Below are 26,448 nucleotides of genomic sequence, written 5' to 3'. Positions count from 1 at the left end.
TATCTGCGGCTAATGAAACATCGTCACTCGTTCCGAGTTTAAGAATCCCTATACTTGTACCGCGCAATAGTTCATACAGATCCCTACTACCATTTCTAACGAACAGGTCAATACGAGACATGTCACATGACAACAATTCACGTTGCACATCCGACGTACTTATGTATAGTCCATCTTCTGCATAACGTGTGTTCACAGTAACCTCAAACATGATAAATTCAAATTGATGTTGTAATGAAGAAAGCTTGATTAACAAGCTGCCAAACCATTCAGTTGAACATTTTACTTCACAAAGGTCTAGCCGTTTTAACGTGGGAGGAAGCTGTACACAACCTCTATCCTTAAACCATATCTCATTTAATTCTAGGGTTTCTAACTTGCTGAGTGTGGGAAGAATATCAGCGGCTAAAAAAACATCGTCAGTCGTTCCGAGTGCAAGTATTCCTATACTTGTACCGCGCAAAAGTCCATACAAGTCCCTACTACCATTTCTAACGAACAGGTCAAAAAGAGACATGTTCCATGACAACAATTCACTTTGCACATCTGACAAACTAACGTCTAGTCCATCTTCTGCGTATCTATTGTTCACGGCAGCATCAAACAAATTACATTGAACCTGATGGTGTAATGAAGCAAGCTTGATTAACAAGCTGCCAAACCAATTAGTTGAACATTTTACTTCATTGAGGTCTAGCCGTTTTAACGTGGGAGGAAGCTGTACAAAACCTCTATCCTTAAACCATATTACATATAAAGATAGTGTTTCTAACTTGCTGAGTGTGGGAAGAATATCAGCGGCTAATGAAACATCGTCAGTCGTGCTGAGTACAAGTATTCCTATACTTGTACCGCGCAAAAGTGCATACAGATCCCTACTACCATTTTCAACGTACAGTGTAATACGAGTCATGTCACATGACAACAATTCACTGTGCACTACGGGTATATCCGTATTTGCTCCATGATATGCAAAGTTTGTTTTGTGATTATCAGACTCCACAGAACAATTATGCAAGTCGCAAAGTATGTTGTGCTCTAATGACGATAAGCGCACTAGCATCCTGCTCAGATACCCAGCAGAACATGTAATCTTATTCAATACCAAATGCTTTAAAGCTACAGGAACACACAATTCGTCCTGCAAATTGCCTTCTTTTAGTTGTAAATAACTTAACATGGAAAGAGAATGTATCACGTCAGAGAGCACCGGTACATTCATGTACCTTTCTAAAACAAGCTCCGTTATTTTCAAATCACTAAATGCTCTATACAATTCGTGGTGTCCAGGTATCATTAAGCGTGTAAGACAAGCCTTTGACATTTGAAGTACTGTGAGTATTTCTTTAGTTAGTAGTGTATTACTTTGTAGAATAAGTGAACGTACACGTGATATATTGTTCATTAACATTGACTTCAAGTAGCCTAATTCAGAATCATGTAGGTATTCGTCGAATATGAAGTCATTACACACCAGATAAGATACATTTTGTTTGCTGGCTTCAGCCTCTTTAAAACCCGCAATGAGCATTCTCTGGAATAATATTGCTATAGACACACAATGTGCATTGTAGTCATAGGTTTCAGTATCATTACGCTTAGCAGGGGCAACGTTCAACAAGTTTTTATTCTCTTCATGAAATACAGATATCTTATTGTTGAAATACCTTCCATTCACGTATGCACTCAATCCATGACTTATGTCGCCCTTGAGGTCATGGACAGCTGAGTCTAAAAGTGTGTTAGCCTTCTCAATGTCAAGTCCGCATAGGTACATAAATACCTGACAGATTTCTAGCACATGACGTATCGTTCCAAGGATACTTGATATTGAGATACCATTTGATTGTGCGATATGAAATGCAGCAAGAAATTCCTGCATAGTCTCGTGCAGAAACGAGAACTCAGAACGTAATGAAGAAATGTACCTTTCTGATAAGATTCCAGCTTGAAGGGAAAATTTCAGATGTTCTGGAGATAAACTCTCCAATACTTTCTCCTTGGAAAATACGAGAGATTTTCCCGATGAGAACGTACACTCAAATGCAAGTTTTGCAAGAGAATTCAACATTTCGACGCGTGGATAAATATAGTTCGTTCCCTTCAAGCATAGAAATTGTGCATGACTAAATTTGCCTTCATGTTTTGTTGCTTTCCTGAAAAGATTATCAAGCAAAATGCAGTTCATTTCGCACAACGATCCACTAAAATGCTGACTATTTATCCACACACTTACTAGCAGCGTCAAAAGCAATGGAGACGCAAGAAAATGCTCTAACTTATGTTCTTTAACATACGACATAAACCTTTTGTGTGACTTGCTGGTGTTGGTCTGACGACTTTTGATGATGAATATCACTAGCTGTTCTTTATCCATTATTCCGCTTACTTCTATCAAAAGGTCAATGCCAGAATCCTTGATTCTCTTGTCCACCATTGTCCATGGTCGAGTTGTTATTAACGCTACACATTGCTTGTGACAAGTGGCAATTATTGGAAATGGGTCATTGTTCAAGTCAGTAGTCCATTCGTTTAGCCCGTCCATACAGAGGATACATTTGTCTGTTTTCAGGATATGCTGCAGTAGTGTGTACACCTGTTTACGTTCATCTTCATCTGCGTACATTTTGTCAATTAGTTGTGTTTTTATCATCTTTACTACCTCTGATGTTTCGGGCGAATCTCTGAGAGATAAATGGAAAAGAAATTTGAAACCCTTCAACGTTTCCAGATCACTAAAATTGGCACTGTACTCCTGAGATTCAGACGACGCAGCCTCACACCAGTCAAGCACGAACTTAGATAACAGTGTAGTCTTGCCCATCCCGGGCTCACCTTGTATAATTACTCGTTTGTTGAGCTTGTTTTCTTTGTAAACTAAGTCTTTGTATTGGAGCACTTCGTTATCCGTTTTCCGTCGGGATCCATCATCCTCGATTGTAATATAATTTAAATTTGGTCGCACAAATACAGTATGTATAGGTTTGTCATGACCGTCCCATATCGGGGAAACCGATACCGTACTCTGAGTCCGTCTGTAGTGCTCAATTAACATGTCATGGAACTCTGAAAATAAAGTCAGAATGATATAACAATATAATACAAAGTAACAGTGATTTTACATGACCATATAACAATATTTATATCAATAACAAGAGCTGGTTAAAACGTTTTAATTGATAAGAAATGCCACACAAATAACCGAAATCATCTAATTTGTTACAGGTTCATATTGACAGAATGTATAGGGGTTTATATAATAATAACGTTTCAATCAAGTATTTAATGAAAATACTACATTTTAGTACAAAATGAAGCCTGCGCTTGCGATTTTCGGTACTTATATGATGATGGTGACGATGATGCATTTTATACATATAATAATGAATCATGGTCATAGTGTTTGATGAGAAATTATAAGCAAGGTATGTAACACAACTGTAACAAAAGGCGTCCGTAGAAGAGGCCGAATGGTTTTTACAAAAAGCAATTTCAATTGAAACAAATGGTTTTTACGCTAAATCATGTGTTTTCATCATGTTTTAACATATTTTATAGTACAATTTAATTTTATAAATATGAAAATCAACCACATTAATTTGTTTATGAAAATTTAACAAAAATTAAGTGTAAAAAAACTTTGGTACTCGAATCTTTGTAACCGATACACGAGGTATGTCGTCTAAAACACGGCACTTACTCTTCTGTAGTATTCACCGCGACTCTCTTGCAATCATTGTAAACCCGCGACTTTAACAAACTGTTTAAAACTAAGAAAGTGTCAAAACATTATTATAAGAATGTTGCAGAAAAAAATTCATCCCGACGTTAAAACTGCTGGTCCCTTCTTCACTTTGTATTAGTCTGAATGTTTGTATATTGGTATATCTATCATGGTTTAACCCCTTTCAATAATTATTTTATCGGTTTTTACTTCTCAGCCACTTCTAAACTTGCGTTGAAAAAATAACGTTGAACTGTTCTTTACAACGCATTTTTAAACAGTATAGAAAGGTATCATTACGAAATCAGTACAATAAATGAACATTTTGCCATGCATTCTTTCTTCGCTGTGGACGGCATTACTTTTTTACACGGCGTTAAAATAATAGCGGTAAAATTTAATGAACTTAAATATGCATAATTGCTTGATGTTGATTCAAACTCATATTTATACGTGTTTAATAACGCAATGATATAATGCATTCTTTATAATTAATGACAATTCTCAGATTAACGCAGGTTCCGATTAAAGTTAAATAAAATATGTTGACATAATATATATGCAAAAAGGTCATACATTTAGAATTAGTATGTTCATTTAATTATTCACAGAGTTTTGGGACAACCATCGTATAATGAAAACTGTACTATTTCTATTGGAAACAGTGCATGGCGTTTTAATGCAAATTTACACCTTAAAAACGCATTTTTCCCAGGTATTTCATTCATGTGTTCCTAAAGCATTGAACAGTTTGAATTGTTTACAACAAAGAATATTTATGCATAATAAATGCATGCATGCTTACCTTTGTATTGCAATTCGTAATCCTTGTCGTCCTTCTTTGTCTTGGAATCTTGGATTTCTCTTTTTGCAACGTCGACTAGAGCCGTTACGGTCGTTTCAATGTCCTCTTTTCCTTTTAGTGTGTGTGCTATCAATTCCTGCACACATGCCTCAGTATTTGCATTAAGAATGTCACTTCCTTCAATTACGGCCGATTCAATGTCGTCTTTTACTTTTATTGTGTGTGCTATTACTTCCCGCACACATGCTCCAGTATTTGCATTAACAACGTCAATGCCGTCCATTACGGTCGATTCAAGGTCCTCTTTCCATTTAATCGTGTGTGCTATCACTTTCCGCACACATGCCTCAGTATTTGCATGAAGAACGTCACTTCCGTCCATTACGGTCGATTCAAGGTCTTCTTTTCCTTTTATTGTGTATGCTATCACTTCCCGCACACATGCCTCAGTATTTGCATTAAGAACGTCACTTCCGTCCATTACGGTCGTTTCAATGTCTTCTTTCCCTTTTATTGTGTGTGCTATCACTTTCCGAACACCTTCTTCAGTGTTTGCAACAATAACGTCACTGTCATCCATTTCGGTCGATTCAAGGTCATCTTTTTCTATTTTCCCTTTCATTGTATATGCTATTATTTCTCGCAAACCTGCCTCAGTATTTGTAACGGAAACGTCACTGCCGTCCATAACGGATTCAAGGTTCTCTTTCCATTTTCGTGTTTGTGCTTTTACTTCTTGCACAGCCGCCTCCGTATTGGCAACCCGAACGTCACATCCGTCCATTGCAACCGATTCAAAGTCTTCTTTCCTTCTTATTGCGTATGATTTCAGTTCCCGCGCACCTATGAATGAAACTATAGTGTAATAAATTACAACGTTTCAAGTGTTAACAGTAAAGAACATGTGAGCAAATTAAAGAAGACAGTTTTAACCTCGGCCGTTTGTGTTGGGACAACCTTTTTGTACTAATAATATGTGGCGTATTTAAAATTAATAAACATTAGTTGAACGGAGCTAGTTCGTATTTTAAACCTAACTGCAAACAAAACAGAGTCAATTCAAATTTTAGATACGATGTTATGTAATAATCTCTATGTAAAATGGTGGCCTTTGTGAATTTCCCCCTTTACTTTGCACTCAGTGTTGATATAAGCTTTCGGTAAAAGCAAACAATTATTTAATAAATGTTCCGTTGATTGTTTATTCAAATAGCCAGTGGCACATGGTTATATATATTCAGCTCACATTGGCTCGTTCTTGGCTCCACAGTGTCCTCCGCAACCGTCTCCATGGCTCCGTGGTCGTTGACTGCCACTGGAGTTGCCCCAGTAGTCGCTCCCACATCCGGCGCCTCCATTGCTTGTAACGCTTCTGCAGCGACAAGTTTGAACTTCTTTGCAGGCGATTGTATTGTAACTCTGTGTCAAACTGAAGGATTACAATAACCGTATTTGAACTAATGGTTTATTGCTAGCAAACATGTAAACAATAATTAGCGAACAGTTAATTCAAAGATATCCAACAGACCATCATCAACTTTAATTGTACTTTGTAGTACATCAGTTTGAATAGTAAACAACTTTTTTTTATTTCTAAGCTAATATGCATTATCTATAAAATAAATTGCAGTAATCAAATGATGTGTACGTTCGTTTCGGTTTCATAAGGAACAATATTACCAGCGCAATATATATCACATCGTCTAAAAACATTTTTAGAATGAAAATGTACATGATAAAGTATTGAACAGTAGAAGCTTTATATCATGTAAATGTACATAAAATATTGAGCAAGTTTGACATTATTTGATAAGCCGCAATGTATAGCGATTCAACGTGTCTCATCTTAGGCTTTGCGTGTATAGACTAGAGATGTATGATGAGCTGATGCTTTATAAGAATTATTTAAGTTTTGACTGCGTTGTTTCGTGAACTTTTAAAGTTAAAGTGCTCGGTTAAAAATACATGTATGTCACCCTCCTTCTTTGAGGAAAGTTTTAATTAATGGCAAACAACGTATTACCTTGTAAACCAGATACCTAATTCGTATTACAGAAATATTAGGAAATCAATGTGAATACACACAGTTTAAAGACATTGCAATGCGCGATTCATTCCGCTTTATATGGCCCAAAAATATGGTGGCTTCCATTCTGTCAGAAGTTTTAAAACCTGCTTTAAACAACATGCATCTTAGTTCTTTGATTATGTCTTTCCTACGAATTATTTACCAGTGCCTACAAGCTAATTATCTCGTGTAAACATATCCCCCTCCACGCCGTAAGTTCACATACTTCGGGAGATACGAGCGTGTCCGATACTATAATAATACTGTTACTATAATAATCTGTTAAAAACAAATACGGGTCTATGATTAGCAGATCGAGACAATCTTTTTTGATTTCACATTGTTCACAATTGTTTAGAAAATGAAAAACACTTGTGTTAACATTTTATAATCTCGTGAAACTACGATATTACGTACTTTATCAAGAACATACCAAAAGGCACACATACGTGTATTAACTGGTTTCATTATATAAGCCTGTTATAGACGTTTAAAATCCCATACACACTCAAAATCAACAAATATTTCGTACAATATTAAAAGGAAATAAAGTTAACACATAAAACATCAATGTTTCGTATAGCAATAGCGAAAATTTCAAAGCTGGATGTGGTCTGGTAACATACATTTAACACGATACAAAATGCTTTTTTTCTTTTTTGTTGAACAATATATTCGAAAAAATGTTCATGTACCAAGTTAGTTTTCGTGTGTCGTATGAATAGATATCGTTTCAGGAAATTGAAATGGAATATATTGTGCAACAACAAAAAAAACAAGCATTTTATATCTCGTTAAATCTGTGTTACCCTACCATATCTAGCGTTGAAATATTGGCTATTACTATAAGGAACGCTGATTTTGTATGGGTTAACTTTATTTTACGAAATATTTTACGAAATATTCGATGATTTTGAGTATTTATGTTCATAGAACGATGAACTTATTCCGTGGAAAAACCTTATTCAATTAAATGTGTATAAAACCTTAAGCGCGTTTTCTTTGTAAGTAAAAAGTAAAACAACAGCTCTGTGTGCTTTTAAGATAATTATAAACTTGCCCTAATGCTAAGCTTTTATGAACGTACCGATATACGTGTTTGCGAGATATGCCAAATATATGCACAATGTATTACGTGTAAAAACTTGTATAACGTTGAAAACCACATAAGCACAGGGCAAAATTGCTGTATGGTAATATCAAAACGTTTGACACGTTAGGCTTAAGCACTATTATGTGTGCATTTCTCTAAGAATTAATTAATTAGTTAATTAATCGGTATAACGCACACTTTATGAAATAGTTACGAGGAATTGTGTATATATTTTAGTGTCTATCGAACTGATTTGGTTTGGGAACTATATACAATGTGAATCTTAAGCTGCGTCAACCTGTCAGACACCTTATTATAGCACAAAGTACTTTATGTACGGCAAGTGATCAATTGCTAGTCAATACGACACCAGACACAATACAAACACAGAAAACAACACGTACATGAAAACAAAAATCAAATTTCGGTCAAAATCTCACACTTTGTCAAAACTACTCAATGGTTGAATGCAAACCAGACGATTGATTGATGCTGGAAACAAGTATTTAAATGCGTCAACATACATCTTGTTATTGGCGTCGCCCTGGAGGACGGCGACTAGTATGCAATGCATTTGTTTTCGCTTATGGGAGGAGAAGTTATTTTACGGATCAATGTATATATTTTTGTTTTAAGAATATCTTGCATACTGGTGATTTTTTGTGTAAATTAGTGTAGATAAGTACTGCATTTGTGCCTATTACATTTATTACAACATTTATTGCCAATAATGCAAAGCTAATTGTTTAAATTAATAATTGATCCACAATTGATCACAGGGGAAAGATCACAGGGACTGGGCAAATACGCCAAACTTTCTGGTTTTGTATAAAAAACAAATGAATTTTTGAATAAAAACAAAACATAATCAAAATATATTTATTTTGTGGTTTTTCTAATTTGCTTATTTAGTGGAGAATCAATGTACCCGGGGTACATGTAAGTAGTACCCGAGTCGACAATGAACAATCGAGCGATAATGGAAGGTGCAACATCTCTCACGCCCCCTAGCATAGCCTTAAGCAGTATTCAATTCTCAACTCGAAAATGCTGAAGTCATTGATCCCGAGGGACAAGAAAAAAAAAAGATTAATGTTCGAAATAAATAATTTGATTAATGACAATTCTATTATTTGAGCCAGGTCACAGGAAAAGCGCAGTCCAATCAGTATCAAATTAAATTATTTGTTATTGTCAGAAAACCGCTTTTAAGCAAACAGCTTTCAAGCCACCGCAGGCTGATCTAGATCCAAACTGGCTACAATCGCCTTAATGTCTCTTTTACTGTGGCACAGTTCATTTAACTTTAAAATGATAAAAAGTACTAACATAGAAGAAAGATTACAAACCGGTAAAGAGTTTGAAATCACTGTTGAATTTCAGGAAAGCTTGGTGCTCTGCAAATCCCCGATGAAATGTTGATATCGGGTAACATAGTCATTCAATAAGTCGCAAAATGCTCGAGTACAATTTATAAAGCAAAATGTGACTTAAATTGATAACTAAAAATACCAGTATGCCAGTTTTATATTCCGACACCCAACTTATTACTTAACGACAAACACTTAACGACACTTATTCTTTTACAGGGCAATTATAAAAATTATCGTTTTTCCCATACTTGTACATAGTTTTTTTTATCCATTTAAGGAGTATGCCTTTTTAATGAACTGAGAAGGACCCCATTTAGGGAATCTTATCTGAAATATCATTATATGCCGCTTTTGTCAAGGACGTCGTAAATCATGGCCCTTAAGACTCGTTCATGCACCATTTGATGTAACGCAAAAATATATGTATGTACTACATATGGCCAATTTGGGACTCAAGTGACAATGGATGTTATCCAAACAACGCCTATTTGGCCATTAAACATGACGATTGCATTTTTTGTAAATTTTTTGTAAAAAGAACACACAAACAAAACAGTTAATCTTAGCTAAAATTAAATTGTCTACGTAGCACGTCATGGCTATCGCGTGTACACATCAAAGCTATTGCATGCGTAAGTCATATCTATCGCGTGGTGACGTCATTGGTATTGCATAGCTAACGCGTGCGTATGTCATATCAATCGCGTGTTCACGTCATCGTTATCGCATAGCTGACGCGTGCGTAAATCATATGTATCGCGTGCGCACGTCATTGTTATCGCATAGCTAACGCGTGCGCAGGTCATAGCTATCGCGTGCGCACGTCATTGCTATCGCATAGCTAACGCGTGCGCAGGTCATATCTATCGCGTGTGCATGTAATTGTCATCGCGTAGCTAACGCTTGCGTTAGACATATCTATCGTGTGCGCACGTCATTTTTATCGTGTAGCTAATGCGTGCGTAAGTCATAACTATCGCGTGCTCACGTTGTTGTTATCGCATAGTTGACGCGTGCGTAAGTCATATCTATCGCGCGCATACGTCATTGTTATCGCATAGCTTACGCGTGCGTAAGTCATATATATCGTTTACGTTTTATTATTTATTATATAATTACGTTTGTATTATATTTATCGCTTGCGCACTTCATTGTTATAACATAGCTAACGCGTTGGTAAGTCATATCTATTGCCTGCGCACGTCATTGTTATCGAATAGCTTTCGCGTGCGTAGGTCATAGCTATCGCTTGCGCACGTCATTGTTATCGCATAGCTAACGCGTGCGTAAGTCATAGCTTTCGCGTGCGCACGTCATTGTTATCGCTTAGCTAACGCGTTTTCAAGTCATATCTATGACGTGCGCACGTCATTGTTATCGCATAGCTAACGCGTGCGCAGGTCATATCTATCGCGGGCGCACGTAATTGTCATCGCGTACCTAACGCGTGCGTAAAGCATACCAATCGCGTGCGCACGTTATTGATATCGCTTAGCTAACGCGTTTGTAAGTCATATCTATCACGAGCGCACGTCATTGTTATCGCAAAGCTAACGCGTGCGTAGATCAGAGTTATCACGTGCGCACCTCATAGAGTCCGCTTTATAAAATATTTAAATATGTCACCTATATGCACTCGTTGTTATGCCTTTTTTTGATAACATTAACCTCATTTGGTACATTCTATATACATTTTTATGAAAACAGAAACACGTGTTTCCGAAATATCCTGTCAGTTGTTTTGACCAAAAGATAGTGTTATACCAATGCGAAAATGATCATGTGCATCAACACATTCTAGTCATTAGCTTCCACGTCCGCTCATAAGACAAGACAAGGTGTGGCTCAATAGAGGACGGCGTAGCTCCTGACCATGTGTTCTATGCACAAGCAGTATGGAGTTATTCTAGTCTTAAATGAGATAGAACACATTTGTCACATGAGCCATAATTGAAAATATACTACTTGACTAAAAAACCAACACCAATAGGACACGATAAATCGTTAGTTGACGCACACTTCTCAAGTTAGCTCTTTTTTGACGAATGATGTATTCCAAAAACCTACAGACAGACGCCGTAAGGAGAGGTTTTATGAACTGAAAAACGACCTTAATTTTCAACGGCGATATGGTATTTACGTTGCGATAAGTTCATTAAAAGCTATAGTTGATATTGCCCAAAAAAACACGTCCTCATATAATTATGTACATTACAGGTTCCATAACATCTGCACAATTGCCTCGACGTATGAGTACCGTTTTGATGACATAAGCAAATATTGAATTTCCACGAACCGTTGATTAACTGTATTAATGTCAAATGTGATTTCATCGAAAAATATACACGTTTAAATATTAAAACTTGCCCCCATGGGACAATATAAAGGCTCGCTAGTTGGCGCACCATTCCCAAGTTAGCTCTTAATGGCCTAATGATAGATTCCTTAGACCTTTAGAAAGGTTCAGGCTATACAAATAATGTTTTATATAATTTCCAATATTGTTCGTTTTATCAATCGAAAACTTATTTATGTAAAAAGACACGTGCAGGTTTAAACTCGTCCCATAAATTGTTCAGATGTGTGCTAATGACAAAAAACTACACAAAATTTGAGTCTTTAACAAACATGTAAGAGACGTATCGGATTGTGCGTAACCTGTCCATTAAATATAAGAACATTTGATTTGAAGTACCATTATAAGTTAATTTATTGTATTAAGCACTGCTGGTTTATATTCATATATGAGTATACAATTGCAACCATATAATGTTTCAATAATCGTATATAGCCACTTTTAGTAGCATTTCGTGGATCCAAGTTGTTCGGAAATTTCTAGAATTCGTTCATCAAAAGACTATTTAGCAAACTTTTCGGGAGAAAACTAATTTCTACATCGCAACTCTTAAGAAACTCATCAGTAATACATGTATATGTATGTTGATCAGGATGTCAACGTTAGATATGGCATTCTATGTACATTGATTGGCATACTTTTTCAACTGTACATACCAATGCATAATTACACAAATACACAACTATGTTTAGCTTCATTTATATTTGTCGTATCATAAGCGATTTCAAAGTGTTAAGGAACAAACACGCACTTGGTGTAAAACTGTGACCATGACAACCCAATTTTATCGGTACATAGTGAAAAATTGTAAACCATTTTTTTTATTAAAAATACATTTAATGACAGTTTAAGTCGATGGAACAGTCAATATAGGTAATAACTAGAGTTGCGCGTTTGTTTTCCATTTAACAATCTACAAGGATAATTTCTATTACAGTGATAACAAACAAATACTGAATTGTTCATATTCGACGGTGGAAATAAATAAATAAGTCAAACATCAAATATATACCACATATAAACCGTATTCTCGTCGCCCAAGCAAATATATTTTGCGAGTAAAATTACAACGTTGCTATTAAAAGATATGCCTTTTTTCCATTGCGTGCATTACACAAAAGATAACACAAACCTCAGCACTTAAACATAGCATTTACTTACATAGAACGATGAACAGGATATTCAATTTAATTCGCTCGATAACTAATCGTAAACAACCTTAACACTCCTAGGTAACAAACCAAATGCGCAGTGTGCACCAAACCGTGATATTATCACGTGACCAGTTTGTGTTGGTTGTGTGGTTTAACTGTTGATAAAATAATTGCTCTGTTGCACTATATTTGTATTTTTGTTTGCAGTATACTACGAATAAAATATGATCACTTTCATATAAATAAGATGTATTCCTTAAAAAATGACATGTTGTAAAATGTGACTTAACGCAGAATTGAGCATGACAATTGACTTCAATAGCTACATGTAACAAAGCGATATGATTATCATAATTCAATTTTAAATTATCGGTACATGTTTCACAATAAACCTCGCTATGCGTATTGTTATAGTTTTGCGTGCTCGCGTTGTCGATAGATAATATTTCAACTAAAACGGTGAAATTATGTCGTTAAATTTTGGTGAGTGGTACTGTTTATTTAATAAGGTGCAAACATGTGTTGGTTGTTTGGTTTAACTGTTGATAAAATAACTGCTTTGTTGCACTATATTTGTATTTTTTGTTTGCAGTATACTACGAATAAAACATGATCACTTTTATATAAATAAGATGTATTCATTGTCTTAAAGTATCTTTAAATTCAAATTTGACTTATAACATATAATAACCATGGTTGAAAATATGTTGAGTCATATCTTGAAACGTATTCACCGCTTTACTCGAGCGGTTTTAAATTGCCCATATTCAGTAGCGATAAATTGTTTACCAAATTTCTTTAGCAGGAAGAAGAAATATACCTTGTATTAAATTTCATACACTTCATACCTAGCTGAATGTGTTTTAAGTTTGCAAATAATTTAGCAAGTAGCCGAAAGTGAATTTATAATTGGTTTATGTAGCTGTCTAAAAGCGTAGTACATACAATTTCAATGGACAAAATGTTTAATCATGACTTATTTATTGTATAGTCGTGCTTTTTATATAAATGTATGTTTTAATCGTGGATGCATTTTATTTAATATAAATTACAATTGCGATTTTCTATGCATTTCTGCAGTACATAACACTCAAATGGGACTTGTTAATGGTTTAATTAAATGACAATATTCGAAACCATGTGTCAAAGATTCGGAAAAGAATGTAAACAGTACATTTTTTCTAATAAGCGAAATAACGCTCCTTTTGAGAAGAGTTACAAGAATGGATTCGCTTATTTTAAATCAGCAATATATCCCATAATCAGCGTTTGTTACACTTGTCCTCAACAATTAGGAAATATGGCTATTAATAACAAATTATTTAAAATACACTGTTGACGTTAAAAGCCTGAATGGTTCACACTTAATAATAACAGTACCAAGATAACTATTGCTTTCCAAACCTGAAAGTAAGTTGTGGGCATGAAGGTAAAGACAGTTGGTGAGTATCGCCGACAAAACTTGTGTTCAAACATACTAAAACAGACTAAACATAATGATCTTTCACCTTTGAATCTTCCTAAAGAAAATGTTATGACAATGTTTCTCGGGGCTTGCCACTGATTTTGGTACGGACACTGCCATGTGATAATGTATTGGTACTGAAACTTTCTCTAAAGGATGTTACTACATCTGTTTTGAAATATTCTCTTAAGTATTTTACAACATATGTTTTGTATTGCCAATGTATTTTAAGGATGTTCCTGACACTGTCTCCTGAGTATGTCATTACATTGGTAATATCTCTTGAGGATATTACTAAAAAGGTTCTGACGCTGCCTCTTGCATCGGTTCTGGCACTATCTTCTACGGATGTCAATACATTGGTACTGACAATGTCTCTTGAGGTGGTTATAGCATTGGTTATGACACTGTCTGTTTAGGAAGATATTGAATTGACAATGTCTGCTGCGGATGTCAATCCATTGGTAGTGACACTGTCTGTAGAGGATGTTGTTTTAATTGTACTGAATAAGTCTGTTGCGGATGTCAACTCATTGGTACTGACAGTGTCATTTGATTATGTTATTGTATTGTTACCAACATTGTTTCTTGAGGGCGCTTTGCATTTCATTAACTTTCTTGGTAGTCAATGAATTGGTACTAGAAATATATAAAAAAAGACAGTGCCATATGCCGATGTTATTTCATGTGTACTAACACTTCTCTTGCAGATGTTTTTGCATTGGTACTGTCATTGTCCTTTGAGAATTGCATTTTATTGTAACGGACACGCCACAAAAGGATGTTATTGTATAGGTACTGACACAGTCTTTTTGATGCTGTCATTACATTGGTACTGACACTGCCTCTTGGGTATGTCATTACATTGGTACTGACACTGTCTCTTGTGCATGTCATTGCATTGGTACTGACACTGTCTCTTGAGGATGTCATGGCAATGGTACTGAAACGGTTTCTTGAGGATGTTTTTCCATTGGCACTGACACTGGCTCTTGAGTATGTCATTACATTGGTACTGACACTGTCTCATGTGGTTGTAATTGCATTGGTAATGACACTGTCTCTTGAAGATGTCATTAAATTCGTACTGACACTGTTTCTTGAGGATGTCATTGCATTGGTACTGACACCTGTTTCTTGAGGATGTTGTTTCATTAGTGCTGACACTGTCTCTTGAGATGTCATTGCATTGGTTACTTACACTGTCTCTTGAGGATGTCATTGCATTGGTACTTACACTGTCTCTTGAGGATGTGATTTCATTAGTGCTGACACTGTCTCTTGAGGATGTCATTACATTGGTACTGACACTGTCTCTTGAGGATGTCATTGCATCGGTACGGACACTGTCTCTTGAGGATGTGAGTTCATTAGTGCTTACACTGCCTCTTGAGATGTCATTGCATCGGTACTTACAATGTCTGTTGAGGATGTCATAACATTGGTACTGACACTGTCTCTTGAGGATGCCATTACAGTGGTACAGACACTCTCTCTTGAGGATGTCAATGCATTGGTACTGACACTGTCTCTTGAGGATGTGATTTTATTAGTGCTGACACTGCCTCTTGAGATGTAATTACATCGGTACTTACACTGTCTGTTGAGAATGTCATAACATTGGTACTGACACTGCCTACTGTGGATGTCATTGCATTGGTACTTACACTGTCTCTTGAGATGTCATTACATTGGTACTTACACTGTCTCTTGAGATGTCATTGCATTGGTACATACACTGTATCTTGAGATTTTATTGCGTTGGTACTTACACTGGCACGTGTGGATGTCATTACATTGGTACTGACACTGTCTCTTGTTATGGCATTGCATGGTTACTGACACTGTCTCTAGAGGATGGCACTGCATTGGTGCAGACACTGTCTCTTGAGGATGTTGTTTCATTGGAACTGGCACTGCCTCTTGAAGATGGCATTGCATTGGTACTGAAACTGTCTCTTGAGATGAAATTTCATTGGTACTGACACTTCCTCTTGGGTATGTAATTGCCTTGATGCTGACACTGTCTATTGTGGATGTCATTGCATTGATACTGACATTTTCTCTTGTGAATGTCATTGTATTGGTAATTGACACTGTCTCTTGAGGATGTCACTGCATTGGTACTTACATTGCCTTTTGAGTATGTCGTTGCATATTAATCATAGAGACGTCATCATTCCATTGAAGAAGGTTATTTGGCAAGACATTTGTTTGAATCCCATTTGAGTTGTGTAATGAAACAAAATTGTTTCGACATCGTCTATATATGTTTCGCCAATGTAACATTATTAACACATTCACATTTGCTTGAGATTTGGGGTTAAACATTGTTTATGAATGTTGATTCTTCATGGACATGCCATCGATATACCCGTAAAGGCTGTACTAGTTTAGTGAAAAAACACCAATGTTTTTACTTTTTATGTTAAATATTTTTGACTTAGCTGTTATTCAGGTAGGCCAATTTTCAATATCGTCAGCGAACTTGAAACGTTATCTTAAAAGTTGGTTGGTATAACGAGATGAGGAAGACTTCCTTGTTATTTAATGCAAATATAAACATGTTATTAATAGTATTAAATAATGTAACCAGATTCGCGTTGTCTCCGCGTGTTGACATGAACGTAAGTCAAGCGTTTTTCATACCTGCTCACATTAATCATGTCAAGAATAATACATTATATTCAATAATTGTTAACGCAAGGAATTATTCCATAACATAAATGATTTATTCACGTATTTTCAAAGCATGATCTGCATTCATAGCTGCGTTATTGTAAATACGTTTGGTTACATGCATTAAAACAACAGGAAACTCGGTATCTTGCCTTTAATATACCTAATATATAGTTTTATATGATACAATAACATATCAAAGCAAAAGATGTGCCATAGAAAAAATTTAAACTTTTGGAAACGCGAAAGCATCCAGCAAAGTCAGGGTCGTTATTAATTTTTATAAAATAAAACAGACCAAACCATCCAACTTTGAGTATGCATAAAACACCTTTTCCAGAAGTCAAAGTAAATAAACATTAAGGAATATGTATATTCAGTGACTGCTCATGGCACGAACATATAGCACACATCAAGGACAAAGACTGGAAACGAATAAATATTGTCCGCCGCCTCAAAAATACTCTCGATCGGAGAGCATTAGAAATTATATTTATTTCGCTTTTAAGACCAATATTTGATCATTTCATAGTGCGTTTTGATAATTGCTGTAATTAAGAAAAATATGACTAAACAATATTAAAACCGAAGCGGCACGAACTGTATCAGATTGTACCGAACTTGTCTCGATTTCTGACCTCTACAGAAAGGTTGGGTTGGAAATATTAGATACTCGTTTTCATGTATAAAATCACAACAAATCTTACGCCTGCTTACCTAAAATCTAACGTACCGGTTACAGTCGGAGCTCATGACCCCTACCCATAACGAAATGGAAACAGCATCAGAAATCTGACGACCCGCACAACAAAATACTCTTATTCATTTTTACTATCAACCAGTACAGAATGAAACAATGTTCCTCTTGATACTAGAAAAGCTGATTATCTTACGTCTTTTTAGCATCTTTTTAATATAAATGTTTCGAAACCAAATGCAGTATATTTTATTGTGAAAGGCGCCAACAAATGCTTCACTCAAGACTCAAAACTAAGTGTAGTTCCCTTAATCAACATCTATTTAAATGCAATATTGCACTTTCACCCTTGCGCACTCATGGTCCAATTGATAGTGTCTACGATTTATACTCCAAAAGAGAAGTTCTTTTCAGCAGAAATACCTCTCCAACCAGTACAAACTATATTATTTAGTGATGAGAGTCTTGACTTGTAGAGAAAAAACGCTGATCTTCAATGCAGTTAATTTGTACATTAAATGTAGTAAACGTTTTGATACCTAGCTGTCTGTCAATTTTTTTAACAGTTTCGCTTTGTCTGTTATTCTATCTGATGTGTCTTATATCTTTTTTCATCAACCTTGATTAACCAACCCTTTTTATCTATATAACGTACATTTACAGTCGATTGTTAAACTATTATTGATATATTTTATTACAGTGATAACAACAAATACTGAATTGTTAATATTCCACGGTGGAAATAAATTAATCAGTCAAACATCAAATATATACCATATATAAACCGTATTCTCGTCGCCCAAGCAAATATATTTTGCGAGTAAAATTACAACGTTGCTATTTAAAGATATGCCCTTTTTCCATTGCGTGCATTACAAAAAGATAACATAAATTTACTTACATAGAACGATGACCAGGATATACAATTTAATTCGCTCGATAATTATTCGTAAACAACATAACACTCCTAGGTTTCAAACCAAATGCGCAGTGTGCGCCAAACCGTGACATTATCACGTGACCAGTTAGCTCGTTACTGGTTGGTCAGAGACGCGTATCTTATGTTACATACGTAATGGGCTACTGCTTCAATTCATTGACATTGTACTGAAGCTTCAGTAAGAAACTGAACCATCGTCTCACTATCGGTAAATATGATACAGTAAATAAAGGGTAAACGCCTAGTGTATATTTAAATAAACTTGCAAGTTGTTTTCAGTTGTCGATTACTGAATAACTGAAACGTTCGCCACATGGTTATAATTTACTACATAACAGTTAAACTCCGTCAACGCTTCATTCAAACCACCCAGTAGAAAGTCCGCTTCATGGAATAATATATACAATTGTTCTGGAATCCCATTAGTATGTCTTTCAATCTTCAAAAAGGTGTTTTAAAAGCAATCGTTTAGCTTTTTAAAACATATGATGTTATTCTTGTACACTGTACATACATTCACGAAATCGAACATTATCATAAGATAATATTTATCACACATTTGTATTAAAGGGATGAGTTAATAATTGCATTGTCATTATTTACTTTGCTTGGGTAATATATTTGCAATTACAATCACGCTTATTATTGTTTAAGTTGTGTCATATAAACTCTCAACGTGCGCCCCCTTTAAAGGGGCCTTTTCACAGATTTTGTCATGTATTGAAGTTTGTAATTAAATGCTATATAATGTTGAATGTAATCATTGGGATCTAAAAAGCTCCAGTAAAAACAATAATAAAATAAAAGAAAGAAAACAAAAGTAGCACTCAACTGGGCTCGAACAAATGACCTCTCGAACCCTGGAGTAAACGTCTAATCGCTTAAACCACTCGACCATCCGTGTTCATGCAAGGAGGGATGTATTTTATACTTTATATAAGCATTCCTCGCAGCATCACAATATATAACGACAACAACAGAACTCTCTAAATCATTCAATCGTTTCGCGTTGCAACGCTTTCTAATTTTCAGGTTTTTAATTCGTCAAAAGATGCATAAAATGGATATTTTAGAGCTTGGTAGATGTTCAATATTACTGTTTCCTCACAAATATCATAACTACAACGAAAACTTGCGAATCTTAAACATTTTTTTGAATTTTGTCAATTTACCAAAACTTCGAAAGGCCCCTTTAAAGCTTTGCATCAATTGCTTTTCGGTTATTTCACCTAAAAGTTACATTTGAATAAATTATATTGGAAAGTGGTTTAATACCTTGCGACCCCCAAAAACATTTTATTCGTTCATAGCTTATTGTGTTGCCATATCTCGTTTCTTCATGTTTAAATTACTTGTGTGTATGCTTTTAGATGATCTCTTTGATGTGATTTAAAATTACTAAAGAATATGCGGTTAAGTGGGCTTCAAGTTTAATATTTATGTACATTACATTTTAAGGCCGAGTGAAGCCAGTATGTAAATGTGTTTTATTTAAAAACATTATATCGTGATGATCAGTTTTCGAAACAAGCCACTTAAATCAAATACATTAAATACATTTAGAACAGTATTGTCTGTTCCATATGCCAGGTGGTTGCATATACGTGCATTATTAATAGTTAAATGCATGAAGTGCATATATTGAACGCAGCATGTTATATCGCTGAGCGTTGAATATGTTTGGTAGTGTATGTTTAAGGGTTAAATTAAAATTAGAATGAAGTATCATTTTCATGTTGTGAATATTTAAAAAATACAATAAACACACTTTAATACTTTTTATCATTTCAGAAGATATATTGAAATACATGTTAAGGTAACTTCATTAAGCCATACAATTCTGCCAACATCGTGTCAAAATGTTGTTATGTTAGCAGTCACTGTGCAGTATTGCAACATCAAGGGCACATGTAAATCAATACTTATCTTGAGGTAGAAAAGTTATATATTACGTGAGTTTCTGTATGTGATGGATAATATTTCATCTTTTTTTCGGTAGGATTTGTTTGTTTAGGAACAGAACGACTATTTAATGTTGTCTTACATACTTTTGTACTTTAGATTTAAAAATCATTAGCATTTGTTCATTTTACATACACTCTTTGGAAAACAACGCTCTAATTATCCTATTTGTAATATGCATAAAACTCAATTCCAAACGAAAATGTGATTTATTCAAACGATACCAAATCATCTAATTACATACACAATTATAGTGGCCATTACAGATTGTACAATTCTGCATGTATAATATGTTTAGACTGAATTCAGCATCGCTAAATACACATACCAAGTAGGAGATGCATGCAGCATCTGACTGCAATTTATCCTATATTGAACAATGGTAAATCGCTGCTCAAAATCACCAAAGTATGTAAATAGGCAAAGTGATATTGTTGATTCCTATCCGATGGGTATTTTGTCAACATACTACAATAATGTTACCAAACTGGTTTGAATTAGAAATGAAGACGATTATAAATGAGATGGATACAATCTCAGGCAAAAGTTACTTCCCGCCACGTAAACGACTGTTTGTGTACTTGTTATGTGAGACGAAGTAGAAGAAATTACGTTAGCTGTTTATCTGTATTATTTTCAATCTTAACATTTTTGTGTGTGTTCCGGCGTGTGTTGTTTTTCAATTACTCTGATCGTTGCATTGTACATTAAAATAAAAGAATGTGGGATTTCAAATAATTCATGGACATTACGCAATTAGATTAAACAAGAGTGTAATGCTATTAACTAAGCAGGCAATATAGAGCAAGGTTGCACATAAAAATGCAAAATTAAAAAGGAAAATGTCATGAAAACGGGCTTTAAGTGGACAATGCAAACCATCTTAGAATGTGTGCATCAGAGCAGAAGTTCCAAAACTATATTTAAGGATTGGCACACTTCACATGTAATTGTTAATAAGAATAATTTCTTATAAAAATTACACCTGCTTGAAACCGACAAAATGCTTTTTGTGATGTAATTGTTTTTGTTTTCGGTATCAATTGGTATCTTTAGAGTACATCGGCTTTAGTGAATATTCCGTTCGAAGACAGCGTATTTAAATATAATGTATTTTATGTTAACGTTTTGGCATACACAAAAATGCATGCAATCTCTTTTAAACAATACTTTGTACTCTAATGCTTAGCAATCGAGTAGCGCATTTGGTAAAAAGCAAATAAAGGATTTAATTTTTTGGTATGATTCCTTACAGTGTAAGTGGGATCAGTATTTATAGGGTTTTCGTGAATTTTTTATATTTACATCTTTAAAATACTACGTTGTTGCCTCTGCTTAATATCTTATAAAGGGATTACGATATTAAGATACTTTTTTTTGTCTGGTATGTTATATAAAATAATAATTATATCAACGTATTACTTTGAAAAAAAGGCGAAATTCTACTTTGATCTTTATTCAAACTGCAAACGTGTAATTCAACAGAGTTCCATTAAAACTGTGACTGTAACATTTTGAGTCCAATCTTTAAACGTGTACCCATCTTTAATCTAACGTTTATAATATATACCTCATATTAGTAACACTAGTCCACGGATGATAAATCGGATATCGTTTGTCTTGAAAGGAAAGAACACCTGGAGTATTATTTTTCATATATTGCACACGTGGTTATTAGAAACGATTCGCGTATCCTCCTTCGCAAGCAAAGCATTCAGCCAAACAATGTAATGGTAGTCGTTATATCTGCTTATATGTTAACTCAAGCGGTAAAGTGAACGCTAACCTAAATGGGCGAATGTTCTAAATTCAGGAAATGTGATACCACTGGAGGTATTTATTGTCGACAAACACGTAAGTACATCCATATTTATAAGTGGACGCTAAAAAGCGCGTATTTGATAGTTTATCTACAATTTACACTCTCCATATGCGACCGATATTTAAATTACAATGATGAAAGCGGGGCTCAAGTCGATCTAAACGTTCTGTGAACGATGACATCACGTATTACTGTCAGTAGTATGGAGCTTTTTAGCTATAAAAGTATTAACTGTTACTGTTCTTTAAATGTTAGGCAATAACGTAATATTGTTATTGACAAGTTGATGAACCTTATATTTAACTATTGTATTGTTTCACTGTATAAAGCACAGTGTACATTCCTACCTTTGTTTGTAGTTTCGAATTTAATTAAAAACACAACAGTTTAAATAGCGCACGGTAATGTGTGCTTATGCACATACATCAAATACAGACGAGATATTTAATAAACAGGAAGTATATATGTTTGTGTATTTATTTTCAATATACATAACTTCCCTGTAAATGTATTTGTTATATTATTACATAAGTAAATCGAACGTCCCTAAATGTTTGTTAACTACATTGTTATCATATCGCAATACCCATTGTGTGATATACTTAACACTTCATAGCTGAATTCATTGTCATTGTTATTTTCTGATTTGAATAAAAGATGAAACATAAATGGCAAGCTCGGTGTAAAGCAATATTTATTTTCCCACACATGTTTAATTTGGTCAAGCGCTCATTTCATTTCTGATTTCGTTTTGTGTACTGTGCCCATTAAGAATTTGATAAGTGCGCTTGAAACTCACAATTACAACAATAATGTTTAAATTTCCCATGTGAGAAGGTATTGGTGTAAGGGAGATAAAGGGTATGAAAGAATCGAATCGCCTCTTAAGTTGATATGTCTGTCTTTCTGTCATGCAACTTGTTCGGACTTCAACTAACATGGATGCATTAAAGGATTTGAAAATAACTAAAAAATATATAATATCAGACAGTCACAAACTAAAGTCGTCATATCCATAAACAAGTTTTCAAATAACAATGATCACCTATGCGAGATGATGCGTTGTGATAAAACACAACCACAAGGCTACTTTCAAGGTAATGGTAAAGTTCAGATGAAGGTCAAAATCAGCACTTATTTATCAAAAAAGATCTTGCACATAATATGACTTCATCATGCATTGAAGACTATCAGAATAAGATTTGGATTATTTGGAAGAATTGTTTATCTCCATGAGTCGGAGTTGTTTAATATAATAAAACATAATGCTATCTTCAAAATCATGGTCATTATAAATAGCATTTTTTTGTATAAGGAAAGCTTGTTTGTTCTATAACCTCCATTCACTGATGTATACCGAAATAAAATTGCAAGAAAATCACGAACCACACCGTTACATTGAAAGCCATATTTTAACATAAAAGGTGAAAATACAACAATGAATGTTAAGCACCTGAATCAGTGTCAAAGCGATATATGGAGGTAACCTGGTATAAATCACGGTCAGTAATAGCTCTACTTCATGTTGTAGCAGAAGCGTGTTAATTGGGCTGGTGGTACTTTACTTACTTTAATTGGTTCTAGTATATTATAAAACCTTAAAATGTTAACTATTAAATTGTTTTTACTTAACAGAAAATGAGTATTTGCTTATTAAATAGGAAGCGTATTCGAACAACAAGAATGTTGCTAAATAAGCATTTTAAATAAGCTTTATCATTGATATTATTATGGTATTTGGCAGAACTGGTACTAGAACGTCGATAACGGCACATCATTTTGTCTTTACTCGGCATTTGCATAGCCTATATCAGAAAAACATCAATTTAATTGTATTACTGTGTAAAGAAAGGTATGATATAAGTACATATATAGATGTGCAATTAGATGTATAAAGCCAATAATATGGAAAAATACAAAAACAACTAAAATATATCGGCTGAATATTTTTTTTATTCTTTTGTAGTTACTATTTTGCAAAAAGTGTACGTAACATTTAAAGGGATAATTGCTTGTCTTGTTAGAACTCCAAATGATTTGAATTAAACGTTAAAAGTTAAACACGGCCTAACCATGTGCATGTTTAATAGTGTATAGTATATGCAATCTTAATTTTTTAAAGACAAGTGTTCACTTGACTTGCGAACGACAACGACATCCTCTATGATTTAGTTGTTTGAGTCTCATTGTGTATATATTTATCAGTATTCGCTGTTTATACATGGTTCAAAGGTTTAGTTAAGACTGTTAACACTACTTAAAAATGATGTTGTGTATGTCGGTTGTAGACGATTATCAAAGCAGCGGCTTATTTATTTATTAAACTGTTTTCTGAATGATGATGATGTTGATGATGATGATGATGATGATGATGATGATGATAATGATGATGATGATGATGAAGAAGAAGAAGAAGAAGAAGAAGAAGAAGAGGAAGAAGAAGATGATGATGATGATGATGATGAGGAGGAGGAGGAGGAGGATGCTTTGCACGTAACATGAATTGTACAAAGTCAGCAAATATTGTGTTGCATGGATAAATGGGGTACGGAAGGCTGCTTGAACAATTAAGATTTGGATGGGAAACACACGAAATTACCGTTATAAAACGATTCACGGCTTATAATTATATAGTATTGCTATAGGCCCTGTTGTGTTGTATGTGTACATATAATGTCTCAACAAATTATGATTATTGTTTTAAGTTTGCGCAAACATTGTGTCCGTATTTGATTGTGATTACTGTAATATTTAAATAATAATCCCTGTTAACAATCAGGGCATCCGCGGTAAACAGATTAGACGGGCGGTTACTCAAACGCAACACGTCCCAAACTGGGACAGACGACACTTGCGAATTCGTGCGTTGAGTGTGTAGAAAATCTTGCATATGTGCAAAGACTCTCGGCTGAGGAACCATGAGAACGTCCGGCATAATGACAGCGCCAAAAGTAGTTCTCGCACTATTTCAATGCATTGACTTATTGTTTTAAAGGTGTCTACGACGGAAATGTAAATATATATCCGCCAAAGACGTCTAATAAACTTGGTAAATTTGAAGGAAACGTTGGAAGCATATACATTAGGGTGCTCCCAAAAACTTAAAAGTATCATGATATTTTTCTCCAACCATCCATTTCATGACACAAGTTAGAGAAATTTTGAGAATGTTGAGAATTTAGTAATTGGATTTATTGAATATAACATATATTGTATTTATATCACACTACAATTTGTTTCAGGTTATTGACTTCTTAATTGAGTTGGTTACTTATATATTCACATATAAACATGTACATCTTGTTTTTTTATAGAATGTATATATGTTTTGTATAGATTTGTGTTTAAGTATTTACGTTCAAAGATAAAATGAATATGAAAAAGGAACATTATCTATCAAATGTAAGTCATATATAGTGCATTGGCGCCACCTCATGTTCTTACCCTCCCCCCAACCTCTTTGACATTGACTCGATCTCTTTTGGAAAAATACAAAATTCGTTAATAGATCTGCAAGATGTCAATGTGTCTGTGCATGCAGCAACTTGTTGATGTTGAACCCAATCGTTTGATGTCGTTCGCGAATTAATCGGGTGGAATTTTGGTCGTCACACAGGCACACTACATTCATTGCTTTCAAAACTCCACCATGTTGCAACTTATAAAGGTCCTTAGGTTTCCAAATGGGCTGTGGTTGTATGTTTTTGGTACATGTGTGGATACATAAATCTTCGTTGAATCGCAATACATTGCCCGATTTTAAAAATATTACGAAATATGTTGTAAAAACATAAAAAGCTACTCACCCTGAAGAATTATCCGTGAAATTTTAAAACATCCGGTCCTCAGCGTTACCTCGGAAATAACATTGGCTCATATATTAATGCATCGCAAAAAAAAGATGGCGCCAATGATTAACGACCGTGCTTGTATATTCTTCAAAACGATTTATTTTCCCAGCTGCCATAACAATACCCTGCATTGTTGAAGCTGCCTTTTCCAGCCCGGGTAACACGTGACGTCACGTCGCGCCTCATAAGCACGCACGTTCTTAGACAACGCTCTTAAACCGTCGCAGTCGGTTGTATACATTACGGAGACGGATGTCTGAGATTTGAGAGCAACACATTTGCGAGAAAAATCACTTTCCGATGTGTTTGATTCTGAGTTTGTAGAAATGCCCACATTTTCATATGCGCTCACAGAGCCGCTGTCTGTCGTTTGAACTAAAGGTGGTGTATTGGTAGTTTTAACTGTTACAGATGTTCTTCTTTCTACGCTGAAATTGACAGGGCACGTTATGGTGGAAT

At 34.8% G+C, this 26,448-nt stretch overlaps 1 protein-coding gene across 1 annotated transcript in view; it reads right to left on the bottom strand.

Moving 5' to 3' along the window:
* Positions 1 to 1,119: 1,119 nt before the first annotated feature.
* Positions 1,120 to 26,448, bottom strand: part of LOC127831517 (uncharacterized) — a 60,212-nt gene continuing 34,883 nt past the window's right edge. Inside the window, exons 5-6 of the mRNA XM_052356501.1 lie at positions 1,668 to 2,662; positions 1,120 to 1,141 (exon numbers count right to left, since the gene is read on the bottom strand). Of these exons, the coding sequence (XP_052212461.1) occupies positions 1,120 to 1,141; positions 1,668 to 2,662 (1,017 nt within the window). The remainder of the gene's footprint in view (positions 1,142 to 1,667; positions 2,663 to 26,448) is intronic.

This window comes from Dreissena polymorpha, chromosome 5 (assembly GCF_020536995.1).
Source record: "Dreissena polymorpha isolate Duluth1 chromosome 5, UMN_Dpol_1.0, whole genome shotgun sequence".
NCBI lineage: Eukaryota > Metazoa > Mollusca > Bivalvia > Myida > Dreissenidae > Dreissena > Dreissena polymorpha.
This window is presented reverse-complemented; position numbering and strand designations above follow the sequence as displayed.